This window comes from Octopus bimaculoides, chromosome 26 (assembly GCF_046866305.1).
Source record: "Octopus bimaculoides isolate indiv1 chromosome 26, ASM4686630v1, whole genome shotgun sequence".
Lineage (NCBI taxonomy): Eukaryota > Metazoa > Mollusca > Cephalopoda > Octopoda > Octopodidae > Octopus > Octopus bimaculoides.
Window position 1 is genome coordinate 15,723,123 of NC_142953.1, and position 17,449 is coordinate 15,740,571.

The following is a 17,449-nucleotide window of genomic DNA, read 5'->3' on the forward strand; positions in this document are numbered from 1 at the left end:
TCAAAGTTTGATCATTGCCTTTAAGAATATCCAACATTTTTGTTCCCATATTTCTCTTGAAATATACTACCTTTGTTTCCATTAATTTTGAAAATAACGAAGAGTCGTTTGAAGTTGAGCTGTTGCTACTTCACATTGAGAGGACAAAGTTCCAGTAGTACAGACATGTGATTAGAGTGTCACAGGAAAGAATCACAAGATGGATTCTTTAAGCAGAGACAACCAGCAAGAAACACAGATGTAAATCAAGAACAAGAGGGTTGGCTAATAGCCATAGTCTCAGTTGATTATATCTTGGGATCCAACCAGAAAGTGTAATGTTGGTTGCTTCTGAAAGGATTTTATAGGGGAGGTGTCTGAGGAATCTACTCCAACAACCCTCTCAGGAATAGTGGGCAGAGAAGACGGTTGGTTTTTACTTGGGTCATTTTAACCCTTTTATTACCACATTTCTCTTGAAACACACTTCCTTTGTTTTGATTTTGAAAATGATGTATTTAGTAAAATTATGAAATTTTGAAAGAAACTTTTGGCTTAGATCACTTTAACCCTTTTGTTACCATATTTCTCTTGAGATACACCAACTCAGCTTCAATTAATTTAGAAAAATAACGAGGAATTAAATAACGTTGTTATTAAGCTGATGCCATATACACTCACGATGTTGGCCTATATGTAAACCTTAATCCCTTAATCTTCACCTGTTGTGAAATGACAATATATCTTCACACAATATACCCTCCACCTACTCCTCACCATCCACACCACTGTTTTGTCAGGCAGGTGCATAGAGTTCAACAAAGACTTGAAACTTTCTGTGACTGTATTCCTTATGAAATGAATGGTTTTAATTCATTTAAAAAGTAATCAAGAATTAGGACAATTTAGTACAATAACTTTAATCAATCTTGTATATGGAATCTTGTATATTACAAAAGGTGTGTGTGTGTGAGAGAGAGAGAAAGAGAAAGGTACAGGTATGGTTGTGCAGTGAAGAAGCTTGTTTTAGGTTCAGCCCTATTGTATGGCAATTTTGGGAAAGTGTGTTTTTCTATAACACCAAGCAAAACAAAGCCTGTTAGTGGGTTGGCTGATAGAAACGGAAAGAAACCCATTGTGTATAAATGTGTGTGTGTGTGTGTGTGTGTGTATGCCTTGTCTTGACATTGTGTGACATTTGTAAATAAGTGTCATGATGATGCAAGTGGTATATTTTGTTTCCAATAAACAAGTCTGGCCATGGGAAAATATTTCTTTGCTTGGGAACAAGAGAGGATGGGCAACAGAAAAAGCTTTTAATTTTAATTAAAATTCCAGTTACTTCTACTGTCTTTTTTGCCCAGGGTTATTGATAACAATTATTTTCATTATTAAGAATTCAGTTTCAAATGAAATATTTCTTGATTTATCATGTCAGGGATGTTCGTGCCAACTTGGAATTTTTTAAATTCTCAAAGTGGAATATTACAAATTATTGGACAAGTTTGTTGGTCAATGCTGTAAGTGAATTATTGGCCAAGCTATTTGTTGGTTAACCTTTTAGCATTTAAACCAGTCATATCAGACCCAAATACTTGTTTTATGATTACGGCCATATCACGCTGAGAGCACTGGTTCTCGTCTGATCACCGAAGTTAAGCAACATCGAGCCTAGTGAGTACTTAGATGGGTGACCGCTTGGGAAACCTAGGTGCTGTAAGCATCCCAAACTTAGGTGGAGGCGCAATGGCCCAGTGGTTAGGGTAGCAGACTCGCGGTCATAGGATCCCGGTTTCGATTCCCAGACCAGGCGTTGTGAGTGTTTATTGAGCGAAAACACTTAAAGCTCCACGAGGCTCCGGCAGGGGATGGTGGCGAACCCTGCTGTACTCTTTCACCACAACTTTCTCTCACTCTTACTTCCTGTTTCTGTTGTGCCTGTAATTCAAAGGGTCAGCCTTGTCACACTGTGTCATGCTGAATATCCCCGAGAACTACGTTAAGGGTACACGTGTCTGTGGAGTGCTCAGCCACTTGCACGTTAATTTCACAAGCAGGCTGTTCCGTTGATCGGATCAACTGGAACCCTTGACGTCATAAGCGACGGAGTGCCAACAACTTGCTTTATGTTCAAACCAGCCAGATCCAGCATCTCACACCTACCCTACAATGTCATTCTAAAAATAAACAATCACATCATTGAAATCTTGAAATTTTGAGATAATGCATGATTAATAAAAATTAAAAAAACGTGAATAACTATGCCTTACATTTGACAGAGTAATCTGAATGGTACAGGGTTAAGTAAGGGACAGATGCTCAGGAAATTCTTTGGCATTATGTTGTGCTTGTGAAGAAGACCAGTCAAGCCAAGAGAAATCATTCATGGCAGATATTGGTGTCACACAAATGGCACCCATGCTGGTGGCACGTAAAAACACCCATTACACTCTCAGAGTTGTTGGCATTAGAAAGGGCATCCAGCTGTAGAAAACCATGCCAAATCAGACTGGAGCCTGGTGCAGCCTTCCGGCTTACCAGCCCTGGTTAAACCGTCCAACTCATGCCAGCATGGACAACAGATGTTAAATGATGATGATGATGATGATGATGATGATGATGATGAAAATGAACTGGTCAATGTTGAATGGACATCATCTCTTCTGTTGTAGATTGCCCTCTTTATGGATACAGAAAGAGGATGAAGGATGTGGACAAGGCTAGCAGCCAATGTATTGTGAAATGGGTTTCAGAGTGGAATTGTAAATTGGGTTTCTAATACCATGTTACTGCTTCCGATTAAAGAGAGAGAAGAGGGGGTAGGGAGAGTGGGTGAAGAGAGACAGGAGAATGGGAGAAGTGGAGAGAAGGGGACAAAAGGAATGGGGAGAAGGGGACAAAAGGAATGGGGAGAGGGAGACAAAAGGAGTGGGGAGGGAGACAAAAGGAATGGGGAGAGGGAGACAAAAAGAGTGGGGAGAGGGAGACAAAAGGAATGGGGAGACGGAGACAAAAAGAGTGGGGAGAGGGAGACAAAAAGAGTGGGGAGAGGGAGACAAAAAGAGTGGGGAAAGGGAGACAAAAAGAGTGGGGAGAGTAGAAGAAAAAAGAGGGGGAGTGCAGGGAGAGAAAGGAGAAAAATGAGAAATAATATAAAGCAACCGATGTAGGTCACTGGTTAAAGAGTATTCTTAATCAGATTATTGATAACAGGATTTAAAATAAGAGCCACAGAACAATAGAATAAGTCTCTGGGATAACACACACACACACACACACACACATCTATACATATCCAAAAACACTATTTCATTTTTTTAACAGTTTCATTCAGAGTGCAGGTCATGCTGGAGTATCAACTTCAACAAAGGGTTGGAGGGGATGCAGGTCAATTATATTGATCGCCAGCACAAGTTGCATTCTGGTACTTATTTTATTGATCTTGTTTAGTCAAACCACTAAGTCAGAGTAGTAGAAGAGACTGAGGGGAGGAGGGAGAGGAGGTTCTGTGTGAATGCTAAACCAAGGTGTTAGAAGAAATATGTGATGGCAGGGCTGAAAGCTGAGAGCGATGTTTTTAAAAAAGAAAAGAAAACAAAAAAACTCCAGGAAAAAAGACAGAAATACATTTTACACAGGATGTTAAAAAAAAAGTGTAAAAACACATTTAACAAGAGAAACCACATCATTGATTATAACTCTTCTCTCTTCCTGCCAAACTCCTGATCAAAGAAGAGGAACCATGACACCCCACCAAACCCTATTTTAAAACAGTATTAAAGTGTGGGCAGCTGTATAAATAAATCAGCTCTTGGACAGCTGGGAGAGCACAGATGGGGAAATCAACTCTAAAGATATGATATACTATTATAGAAAGTAATCTTTTAAGGGTGTCTTTTAGTTCTTAAATTATGCTGTAGATGTATATTTAGAAACAAATGCTGTGTAGCTAAATTGCAACACACCTGGTGCACATAACCTGGCCATGCAATGCACCTGTTGCACACAGCCCGACTCCGCAACGCACCTGTTGCACACAGCCCGACTCCGCAACGCACCTGTTGCACACAGCCCGACTCCGCAACGCACCTGTTGCACACAGCCCGACTCCGCAACGCACCTGTTGCACACAGCCCGACTCCGCAACGCAGCTGTTGCACACAGCCCGACTCAGCAACGCACCTGTTGCACACAGCCCGACTCAGCAACGCACCTGTTGCACACAGCCCGACTCAGCAACGCACCTGTTGCACACAGCCCGACTCAGCAACGCACCTGTTGCACACAGCCCGACTCAGCAACGCACCTGTTGCACACAGCCCGACTCAGCAACGCACCTGTTGCACACAGCCCGACTCAGCAACGCACCTGTTGCACACAGCCCGACTCAGCAACGCACCTGTTGCACACAGCCCGACTCAGCAACGCACCTGTTGCACACAGCTCGACTACGCAACGCACCTGTTGCACAGCCCGACTACGCAATGCACCTGTTGCACACAGCCCAATTCCGTGACGCACCTGTTGCACACAGCCCGACTCCGCGATGCACTGTTGCACACAGCCCGACTCCGCGACGCACTGTTGCACACAGCCCGACTCCGCGACTCACTGTTGCACACAGCCCGACTCCGCGACTCACTGTTGCACACAGCCCGACTCCACATCGCACTTGTTGCACACAGCCCGACTCCACATCGCACTTGTTGCACACAGCCTGACTCTGCAACACACCTGTTGCACATGGCCCGACTGTGACACGCCAATTCTGCAATACACTTGATTCACAGTCTAACACCATAGTACACCAGCTGATGTGTGTCCCAAGAACACAACATAACAGCTATGTAATCCAACAAGATAACGCACCAGCTATTATGTACTCTGACCACAACATTCTTAATATATAATCCAATACCACAACCGACACACCAGTTGTAGTTGTGTTTCCCAACACTATAAACACACCAGGTGTTCAAACACATTTCAGTTAAACAGATATGAACCACACCAGATTTCAGAGACATAAAATACAATATTAAAAATTAAAAAGAAGTTAAAAAGAAATAGATAATTTCAAAATATCTCTCAGAAGAATTCCATTAAAAATTCTTCCAGATTAGATTTGTTTTTTTATCAAATTTCTTGGGCATAAATTATGACAACTTCCATTCCTAAATATTAAAAATCCCTTTTCTTAGGATAAAAGCATTTTCTTAGAAGATAACATTTCCAATGGTAAGTAGAGTTACAAATGAAACAACAGTATGTCTTGCTGCCAGATGTATTTCTTGGGTAGATTTCAAAAACATTTGACATGTAGTGAGAATTTCTATTTTGGCTTTGGTTTTTGCAACATAGCCACAATATGATGGGAATTTTCTGATAAATGAAGGAGTTAGAGGGATTATGGACTAGTTTACATTTCATGAGGTAGAGGAAGGAACATTTAAAATACCTGCTTCAGGCTATATATATATATATATATATATATATATATAAATACACACAAACACACACACATTGAGCTTACCATATTTAGATAACAAACTTAAACTAGGATTTAATGGTTTACACCTACTCAAGTGTGTAGAAATAGGAAAAAAGAGGCTTTTTTAGATTTTTTTTTTTAATAAATGTCATAAGATATTTTTCTAATTAAAAGAAAACTCCAGTCTCTAGAGTTTTGTACCTCCTGCAATATGGAGGAAACATTTACATGCTTTGGAAAAAAGTAAAATTTTTGCACAATGTGGTTTTGAGTTCAATTCTATGTAACACCTTGGGCAGGTGTCTTTTACTATAGATCCAGGCTGACCAATGTGAATGTATTAGGGAGAGTGCGTGTGTGTTTGTGTGTGCATTAGTGTTTGTCCCCACTTGCCAATGTTGTTTTGTTTATATCCCTGGAACTTGGTGGTTTGCCAAAAGAGATCAAAAGAATCGGTATCAAGAACAAAACTTAAAAGTAAGAACTGGGATCCATTTGTATGGCTAAAACGCAGTGCCCCAGTATGGCCACAGTCCAATGACTAAAACAAGATAAAATGGAAATATAGTGAAATGAATCAACCTCAGTTTATTACAGGTACTAACAGTGTGTCTATGTGAAGGGACCATTGAGAGTAAAGTTGACTCCATGATACCAGCAACAGTGGAATTTCAGACAGAAGAGGGTAAATTTGATGAGGTAAACATTTACTCTGGAAAACATCCAAGACAACAACTGATTGATTCATAAACTCGATTGTTGCTCTCAGTCTCTTCCACGATTACTATAACAGCCTCTGCTCTGACTAGTTCCCATCGCCTTTTACATCTGCTGAACACATCATTAACTTCTCTCCTAAGCCACCACACTGAAGTACTTCCAGTCTTTCTTCAACCAAACAGCATTCCTCTGGAACTCCCTTCTTTTTCCAGTTGACACTGACCTACAAAAGGTTTAACTGAACACCAGGAGATAGTAAAACAAAGTTTGTTCTCAATATGAATTCTACAATAAGGTGGTGAGCTGGCAAAATCTTAATATTCTAAATTCAAATTTCACTGAGGTTGACTTTGCTTTTATGCTTTCACGGTCGATAAAATAAGTACCCTTTGAGTACTGAGGTTGAATGTAATTGACTAACTCTCACCCCTGTAATTGCTGGTGTTGTGCCAAAATTTGAAACAAATATGAAAGCCTACAATTATGAAAAGCCATTTCTAAAAAATCTCAACAATATAAATATTCACTTGAATAAAGGCCTGTACAAGTGGTATAGGCCTCTATAAAAATGAATATGTTATTGAGATACTTAGAAATGACTATTTATAATAGTAGACCAACTAGAAATAGCTGTCAAATCACACTCAACTCACATACTACAATCTTAAATCAAGAAGGCTACAATGGACAATGTGGTTGTAGATATACAAAAAGTTTGGATGATCATAACTGGAACTTGTTGATCTTAGGTCTAATTTAACAGTACTTACCTGAAGTTAACCTTTTTTGAAATTGATCTACCCGAGACCACCCTTGGTTCTATGATGTGAACTTTCTGATTTAAAATGATCTAAATTAAAAACTTCCAATCAAAATTTCTTGTTAATCTATGGTTCCAAACACCAGTTCAACAATGACAAAGTTATTTGACTAAATTCTTCATTATTTTCAAAATTGATTGAAACAAAGCCATAGTATTGCAACAGAAATATGCTAACAAATGGGACAAAGTAATCTAAATCAAAACCTTCCATCAAAATTTCAGGAGCATTTATGTTCCAAACATCAACTTAAGACACAAAGTTATTTTACTAAATTCTTAATGTTTTCAAAATTATCTGAAAGAAAAGCAAAGTATTATTTTAATCTTCTTTTCTTTTTTTTTTCAGTCATTAGACTGCAGCCATGCTGGGGCACCACCTTGAAGAAAGTGCATTCTCATGCTGGTAATAAATGGATTAACAACAGGTTACCAAACTAGAGGAGACAGTTTCAAATCTAATTTTATTGTGAAGTAGTTAAATTATTTTTCCGATTAAGTAACCACTTCAGTACTTTATGTTAAGACTATGTGGCCACTTAATCTGCAAGAAGTAACAGGAACTTCAACCCAAAACATACCATTATAAAAGGAAGGACATAATACATAATGTAGTCCTAGATATATTGTTTTGATACATAATATGATTTTCGAGCGAGATCGTTGCCAGTGCCCCTGGACTGGCTCTTGTGCGGGTGGCACATAAAATACACCACTTTGAGCGTGGCCGTTGCCAGTACCGCCTGACTGGCCTTCATGTAGGTGACACGTAAAAGCACCCACTACACTCTCTTAGTGGTTGGTGTTAGGAAGGGCATCCAGCTTTAGAAACTCTGCCAAATCAGATTGGAGCCTGGTGTTGCCATCCAGTTTCACCAGTCCTCAGTCAAATCGTCCAACCCAAGCTAGCATGGAAAGCGGACGTTAAACGATGATGATGATGAATATGGGTGGGGCATCATGTTGATCATTAAGTCTGCTTGCTAAAAGCTGACCTGGGGCTAAACTACAACATTTCAAAATGCTATCATTATCAGGTGTACCCAATCATCAGCGTTGATGTACCCAATCATCATCGTTGTTTAATGTCCACTTTCCATGATGGTATGGGTTGGATGGTTTGACTAAAAACTGGTGAGCTGGGGAGGGGGGAGGGCTGTACCAGGTTCCAGTCTGATTTGGGAAGGTTTCTAGGGCTGGATGCCCTTCCTAACACCAACCACTCTGAGTGTAGTGGGTACTTTTTATGTGCCACCGGCATGGGTGCCACTGACCTGACACCAGCATCTGGATAAATATTGTAAATATACAGTGAACATAAAGCTTGTGTGTGTGTGTGTGTGTGTGTGTGTGTGTGTGTGTGAATAGATATCACCCTCATTTAATGCTTATCTCCATGCTGGCAAGGGTTGGATGGTTTGAGAGGAGCTGGCCAATTGGAGAACTGCCCAGGTTCCATTTTGTCTGTTTTGGCATGGTTCCTTTGGCTGGATGCCCTTTCTAATGCAAGCCACTTCACAGAGTGTACTGGGTACTTTTAACTTGGCACAAGCACCCACCAACCCACAAAACTAGGACCGCTCAACCGAAGAAGGACATAAAGAACGTGCCTGCCATGTATGGACGGCCACGAAGTCATTGGATTGTGGTCATACTGGGACACTGGCTTGAAGGTTTCTAATTGAACAAATCAATCCCAATATTTATTTTCTTAAAGTCTGGGCTTTATTGTATTAGTATATTTTGCTGAACTGCTACGTTACAAGGACATACAGACCACCAACACTTGTTGTCAAGCAGTGGAAGTGGGCTTCCACAGTTTCCAACTAAATTCACTCACAAGGCATTGGTCAGTCTCGTAGAAGACACCAATTCAAGGTGCTGTGCAGTGGGACTGAACCCGAAAGCACATGACTGCAAAGCGAGTTTCTTAACCATACAGCCATGCCTGTGCTTATTTTATTAAACCCAAAACACAACAGAAAAAAAAAACGGAGGCGGGGAGGGGGAGAAATAAGTGAGGTATATGATTACTTTATATTAAAAATAATATTCTCGAGCAGAATGAATGGCGATGGAAAATGGAGGGACAAAGGTGGGGGGTGAAACTAATACGATAGATTGTTTATGAAGAGATGAGAAAGGGAGGGGAAGATACAGGGAGATAGAGAGATAAAGGAAATATTTCTATATAAATATAGGAAAGATAAAGTGGTAGAGAGATAAAAGAAATACACATACACAAATATACACATATATACAAATGTACATACACACGTACATATATACATGTAAACATGCAGACGTATACATGCGCGAGCATACATATCTAAGGAGGAGACAGTGAGAGAACCCGAGAAATAGGAATGTGTGTTGTAGAGAGACTGAAGAACGAACGAAGCAACACAATTACATTCCACGATCAAATAACAACAGCAGAAGCTACGATGTCCCCGTTTACGGCTCCCTTAGCAGCTTGCGTGAGGTGACACATATGACAACAACTCCAGATATGTGCCGCTTCTGCACCACCACCTCACATCTACTGCTGCTGTATTTTGTCAGTGCATTGCCACCACCACCACCACCACCACCATCAACAAACACCGCCGCCGTCACCACCACCATCAACAAACACCGCCGCCGTCACCACCACCATCAAAAACACCCCGTCATCAACACCACCACCACCACCAAACCAGGCAGTGTCGCCACCACTTCGTCTCAATTGTAGTCTTTATGAACGTGTGTATACATGTAGGTGCGTGTACACACGGTGTAACAACAGCAGGTTAGTAGAGTGTATAACAGGACTACTGATAGTTTAGTAAGGTACAACTGTTCATACACAGACACATACACTATGTGTAGAAAATATATATGGTGGTGGGGATCTCCGCCGTTCGACGATGAGGATTCAGTTGTTCGATCAACTATTCCTAAATTAACATCTATGTGACTGAGTGTTCCACATATACGTAACCTGCAGGTAATTCTTTGGCAAAAATTAAATATATAAAAAATATTAGTTTCTGCTTTTGGTGCTACTCTACACTGCATGTATATACAATGCCGTCTTAAGCCTTGGACATACCAGGGTCTTACGGGTCTAGGGGCCTAATTCTGATCTATGTATGCTGTGACTTGTTGTCAGTAAATACTAGAGGACCCGAGGGACCTACATTGCTAAGACGGCTCCTGTGTGTGTGTGTGGGTTCATTTTCGTTTACACACACACGCATCTTGTTATTGTTTGGTGTTGAAACAAAAACAACAAAACATGCTGCTTATGTTGTGTATACGTAATGTACCTGTATGCATGTGTAAGAATGTATGTATATTGTGTGCCAATGCAGTCTTCCAGTGAGCTACGTCTGTGTTTTGTATTTATATACAACACACACGTGTTTGCTATTATTTAGCTATAGGTCAGTCCTCATCCAGCAGACCTACGATCAAAATGCATTCCGCTTACAAAAGTTTCACCATTTAGAAAAAAAAAAAATTTTCAGGAATTATGTACAATAGACTACACATATTCATCATGTTTATTTGATTTTTTATTTCTTTAAGATGGTCGTTAAGGTGTGATATAAGTAAAGTTTGACTATTGTTTTAACAAATCCAGATCCATGCAAAGTTGACCAAAGTAACTTGGATGAAAGCAATCACGTCTGGAGGTCAATATTGCTGCTACTTCCCCACCTTTCTGTCACCCAGGGAGGTACTGGGACGACGAAGTACCAGTTAATTTATATCGATGATTCAATTGACAACGCATCTTACTACCTCACGCAAAAAGTGGGTCAGCCCCTAATGATCAAATGCGTTCAAGCTATGACCGACTTCATTTTTTAATTTTTTTTATCAAGCATCGTGTACCCTGGACTATTATATGCCAACGTCTTCTTTTTTTTATTAAAGAAAAATAAAAGATGCCCCGTGGGTGTGATTTGAGGAAGACCTAGATGCTATTTAAAATAGGGAAAGAGGCACGTAACGTCGGGACTCCAACATATTGAGTCTGCAGGCTGAATACAGACCCAAATAGATTTCTTGTACCTTTCACCTATTGTCTGTATGGGAAGAAATAAATATATACTAATAATTGGTCATGACGGTTTGTGTTGGGGAAGAAGGTAAAAAAAAATTATTCTACCTTAGAAGCTAACGTATATAAGCAGAGGTAGATATGCGTAAAGAGGTATCGCTCACGATTTGTTTGTACAAATAATCCACACACGCACTTGAGTAAGATATACACAAATCTGCTGACAAACAGGCATGCACGTGTAATATCAACAAGGTAGATATCTATACATACACATTATGAGCCTGACAGGCATACACACCAAGAGGTGCTCGCGCACTTCTAAAAGCTACACAGGCACACACAAACACACCACACATAGAGCTTGTACACATACCACACATGCTAAGAGCCTGACACACACAGTGCGACGTATACTCATCCCGTCTTCTCTTAAAATCCTTTACACACACACACACATCCCGTTTATAAAGCGTTTTCTTATATCAGAGAAGATTGTTATTATTAAGATGACTATTTTAATAAATGGCTTGCGAGCCGTGTTTAACGGTTGACTCAGCTACAACAAATGGTTGTTTTTTGTAGAAAAAGAAAAGGATGGGAAGTTGGGGGGGGGGGGAGTCAAGAAGAAACAGAAAATGAACCAAACATGTAAATGATGCGTGTGTGTGTGTGTGTGTGTGTTATCTTTTACTTGTTTCAGTCATTCGACTGCGGCCTTGCTGGAGCACTGTCTTCAAAGGTTTAGTCGAATAAATCGACTCCAGCACTTATTTTTTGTAAGCTTGGTACCTATTCTACAGCTCTATTGAGGAACTGCTGAAGTTACAAGGTCGCAAACAAACTAACCCCGGTTGTACACACACCTCCGACTAAATACAACGTGAACTTAGGGTTTGAACCCACAACAAATAATCGAACCGTATAAATCGAGGTTGTATTGAAGCATTTCACTAATGAATGCCACAACACATTTCTAAAGATTCATCAATTTCGAGTAGGAGTACTAAAGGCCATAACAACAAATTAGCACCCCTTCGACTTTGTTTCCTCATAACTTTTTGGAAAATTCCCAAAGTGGTATTTCCGAGGGTGCATATTTACGATTGTGTCGACAATATTGAAAAGAATTATTTCTTTTTCATTTTTGAATGCGTTTCGGTCATTCTTCTCCCTCTCTACTTTTTAAGATGTATATTTTTAAATGACATTTTGCAGAAATGTTTTCGTGAGAGCATAGTAAGTAATATTGGTGTTTCAAACATAAATCTGGAGGGAAAAAAATGCTAAAATTACGGAAATTGGTCACAAGTCGAGTGAGAGAGGAGGGAGAACGATCCAAAAAGCCTCTACAACTGTTCTTTTATTTTTTTCCCCCTAAATTTTATCAACACCGTTGTAATCTACATCCTCGAAAAAGTCCCTCTGCAAAATTTCATGAAAAAATAAACACTTTTCAGAAAGTTATGAAGAAACAAAGTCGAGAGGGGCACTAATGTGTAATATGTCATACTTTAAAAAATAATTTATTATTGAGAGCTGGCCGAATCATTAGAGATTGGGAAGATGTCATTCGTACCGGCGTTTTGGCATTTTGAGTTCAAATCCCGTCGAGATTAATTTTGCCTATCATCCCTATAGGGTCGATAAAATGAAAGTACCAGTCGAGTATTGTGGCCCATGGTACTGACTATCCATTTTCCTTTAAAAAAAAGAAAAGAAAAGCTAATCCTAGTGTCCAAATGAGAAACCAGTTTTAAAGACTTATAGACGTAAAGTGGGTCTTCAGTTTCGTTTTATGTACATGTTACTGATATTAAAATCTGGGAATTGACCTCATCCAGACTTTCTTCTGACCGCATTTAGACATCTTAGGAATAAAAATAGTTTTTTTTACAAAAACCAAAAAAACAAAAATATCTTTATCGATAGGAAATAATTAGGAAAATATGACGGCTATTTGCTATTTTCCATGAAGTTCACATACTTTTAAGGGTGGGTGTTTCCGTTCATTGCATGTCTTTTCTCAAACGAAAAATAAATACCACTGACAAAGGAGGAGGAAGGAGGAATTTGCTGCGAGCAAAACTCGAAACAGGTTCAGATTCAGTTTATTGTGGATCGATCGCGGAAATCTCCATGCATGATGGAATTCTAAGCAGTTAGACGATTTGTTGCCGTCATTATTGGCGTGTTTGGAATGTTGGAACACTCAGAACTACAACTGAAAGTTGTTTATTATCAACTAAAGTAAACAGACTTAATTACTCGCAGTTTGAAGTAAGAGGTGCGGAGTTCAAGACCGGAAATAGTTACAAACAGCTGCAATATTTATTATTAGGAAGGTAGTGTATCAGGGTGGTGAGGTAGATAGCCATCTCATAAAAGGATGGAGGGTGACTGACAGACTGACGCATGTAGTAGTTAGTGGTAGTGTTGTTGTTTAAGCACCCAAATTAGTCCCGGTTTAGAATACCTGCAAGCAAAGGTATTCCAGAATGTGACCATCCCAAATTATCCAGTGTGCCAAAATCAGTAATTTCTTCGGGTCTGCATTTTCACGCAGATTCGTAGATGATGAATCAGAAAAAATAAATAAAATAAAAGAGAAAAGATGAGAGAAAGAGGTCCCCTTTTCTGTAATCTTTTTAGCTCCGACTCAGGTTTATATTTTTAGCATCTTAAGATTATGAACCTTCAAAAATTATAATGTAATATAAATCTAAAAAAGAATTTTGAAAAGTTAAAAACTGAGAATTCACGGAAGGGTGGAGGACAAAATCTACTTTCCCACACAATTTTTTGTGCTGTACTTTGCAATTTCGTAATCTACGATACATATAACATACAGATCCCAGGAAATTACAGTTTATAGCGTATTAAATAATTTCCGACTCTATTCTACAAGAATACCCACTGACGATAGAACGCAACTCGAGGATTAAGTATCACAAGATAGAAGAAGCACCCTGTGATGTAATGTTACCAGGAATAATTTCTAATGACTTCCAGTAAATTAATTTCAGCAATAAATATTTAGTAACAATAATGACTGTTTAACATAACACGAATTCATTGAAATAGGAAATGGAATTTTGCGAAGTTCCTGAGGCTTTTCCAAACGTCAGAACTGACGTAAAATGAAGAGGTTCTACCGAGAAATCGAAACCAATTTCACCAGAACAAACAATTATCTGCCGACACAAGTCAAAGAAGGAAGCTTCTATGTGGCCGATCAATTTGTTAGAAAAGACAGCCAAATCTACCCTAGATAACATCTTGGTCTTTTAAAAGAATATCCAAGATTACATTGAACAATGTATTTGATACGCGACATCTGGAGACAAAGAGATGATGGTCATAGTTGGAGCGCTTTTGATCATAGGTCAATTCAATTAGAGGCGATCTTTCGCTCGAGCCAAAGAAGGGTGCCTCCTCTACGTAGTAATAGTACCCAAATCCCCACAGTCACAAACACACACCACCCAATCGTCTTAAATGAAGAATACAATTAAAGAATGTAGTTCTACATATCCTTAAAAAAAAGGACGAGATGGTCGAATCTGGAATGTTTTTGATCGGCGAGAGAACCTCTTCCCATCAAATACTGTTATGGCGAGGTATTTTGAGGACATGCGACTCTTAACTTAACCGAATTTGTATCTCTGGTGTGTGCGATATGTTCAATCACACGAAGCAGTACTGCCGTGACGGTTTCGATTCCCTGTCAAACCACTTCCCTCTCCCCTCCCCTTTTCTCTTAAGATACAAAGACTCGAGTGTCACAACTTTCAATTTCCTTAAAGCTAAATCTTGGTACAGGGTTTCAAAATAAAGAGGAAATAAACATATACAACTATCTCTACCACCTGCTTCTTTAAAACAGACGGTGAAAACAAGCAGAAATAATTGACTGGTACTTTATTTTATCAAGTTCGAAAGGATGAAAAGTGAAGTTGACTTCGCCAGCATTTGAACTCAAAACGTAACGAGTTGGCAAGTAACGCCGCCAAGCATTTTGTCCGACGCACTAACGAGTCTGCCAACTTGATAATAGGCTCAAGGCCAGAAATTTTGAATGGAAGGGGTTAGTCGATAACATTGACTCAGTACTTGAGTGGTACTTTATTTTATCAAGAGATGAAGGCAAAGTTGACATCGATTGAATTTGAACACAGGAGATAAAAGAAGAAAAAAAATTCATAATGATTTCAGCAATTATTAATTATTTAAAGATCGCCAAATATAATAATTTCTTTTATTGGTCTCAGGGGCGATACTTGGTTTTGTAATTCCCACATATATATATATATATGTACCTAAGAACCAAAGACTGACGCCTCAAGGGCCCACAGAAGACATCGAAAGACGATATTAATTAAAAGAAACCGAAATACAACACGTAAAATAAATTCTGCAAACATTACAAGAAAATAATAAAAGTCGATATTTTCTCTGAACTGTGAAAGGAACACAAATGAATGGGAACAACAACATCGATGTGAATTTGGAAGCAGATTTTAAACATGTGTGAATGAACTATTAAAAATATATATACATATATAGATATATGAGAAAAAAAGGATAAGAAATTTCTGGTCAACTAACCTCTCTGAACTTTGCCGACCTCGGGAAGACATTCTTGCGAATCAGTTTTGTCTGCCATATCCATAGAATTGAAACATTGGCCTTTAAGACAAGGCAACCACAGAGACAGAAATAGTAATTAAAAATATATAACGAGAGAGTGGAGAAGAGAAATAGTAAATGATAGATGGATAGATAGATAGATGGAACCTTGTTCACATCAAGAAGGACGTCCAAGCATGTATCGCAAAACGAGCTATTAATGCTCGGACCGGGGTAGACTACTAATTAATACGGTTGTTGAGTTTTATCCAGGGTGGAAAGCGCTGTTGTTGTAGTTACTGTTGTTTTCGTAAAACACCCGCAATCGGTGAATTATATGCATGCATCTTTATATATAGGTATGTGCGTGCTTATACGCGCGCGCGTATATATTTGTGTGAGTGCGTGAGTGTATGCCTGTGTATGTATTTAACATATATGTATGTGTGTGTAATAATAAATCTCTGAGCGAGGTGTATATCAAAGAAGCCACGATTCTATTGTTTAATGAGAAAAAAATCCGTCGACACGAGTTTAGTTAGCTGGAAGCCATGCCGTAGTTAAAGAGATAGAGACAGGCCATCGGTGTGTCTAAAAACAATAATAACACCAAGGAAGACTGGTTTGTCTTGTGCATGTGTGAGTAAACCACACCTCACTTCGCCTTAGACTCTCAATCTTTCTCTCTTTTCACTCCCTCTCTCGATCTCTATCTCTTTCTTTCTAGCTATTTCCACCTTTATGTATTCCTCTCTCCACCACTCTCCCGCTCTCTCTTTCAAATTGTCTTTATTTCTCTCGACCTACCTCCACTCCTCTCTCTTTTCATCTCTCTCTCTCTCTAACTGCCTCCACGTCTATCTCTCTCCACCCCTCTCTTTCTAATGGTCTCTATATCTCTCTCGCCACCGGCTTTCTGCACCCTCTCTATCTTTTCATTTCTCTCTCTCTACTTCCCTCTTTTTTACCGCCCTCTCTCTTCTATTTTCAGCTCTTCCTTTCTCTCTCTCTTACTCTCCCTCCATATCTTTCTATATTTCTTTTGCTTTCTCTCTCTATAACGTTCTTTTCAATCTGATAGTCTCCCTTCCACTACGTCTCTCTCTCTCTCTCTCTGTCATTTCCTATCGATTCTCTCCTCCTCTCAGTCCTGTGTCTATTATTTTGTCACTACCTCTCACTCACTAACTCTCTTTTTCTCTTTCTCTCCTAAATTAAATCTTTTACTTTTCTCTGCTCTATCTCCAGCTTTTGTCTCTCTATCTCTCTTTCATCCTTTTCACTTATGTCTTACTCTTTCTCTCAATCTGTCGCTCCTTTATCGTCCCCTTTCTCTCCATCTGTCTGTCTATTTCTTTCTTTCTTTCACCCTTTCTATGTTTGTTGCTCTATTTCTCCTTCTCTCTTCTTTTCACTCTTCCCATCTATATCTCATTCATTTTCTGTCTGTTGCTTTCTCTTTCTGTTGTACTCTCTTTTCCTTTCCTTTCTCTCTCTCTCTCTCTCTCTCTCTCTCTCTTTCTCTTATTCTATCGCTTTTGTTTCTCTATCTCTCCGTCTCATTCGTTCTACCCCCCTCTCTCTTTCCTCCTCCAGCCATCGCCACTGTGTAGTTGACAATAATTACTGTTGTTCTTATTGCAGTTGTGGTTTGTATAAAACGATACAGCAAAACAAGCCACCAATCCATCAACATCACGCCAGCAACACTACCACCGCCATCACTTCACTTCCTCCACCTGTACATCGCCATCTTCAC

The 17,449-nt window shown here is 39.4% G+C and overlaps 1 protein-coding gene and 1 pseudogene across 2 annotated transcripts in view; one reads left to right on the forward strand and one right to left on the reverse strand.

Moving 5' to 3' along the window:
• Nucleotides 1-16,534, reverse strand: part of LOC106880530 (uncharacterized) — a 167,516-nt gene extending 150,982 nt beyond the window's left edge. The window contains exon 1 of one of the 2 annotated variants that reach the window (XM_089342485.1): nt 15,670-16,534. In XM_089342485.1, the coding sequence (XP_089198611.1) occupies nt 15,670-15,733 (64 nt within the window). In that variant the 5' untranslated portion in view covers nt 15,734-16,534. The remainder of the gene's footprint in view (nt 1-15,669) is intronic. The other variant, XM_089342486.1, reaches the window with a different exon arrangement.
• On the forward strand, nt 1,584-1,702 carry LOC128250936 (5S ribosomal RNA; annotated as a pseudogene).
• Nucleotides 16,535-17,449: the final 915 nt, after the last annotated feature.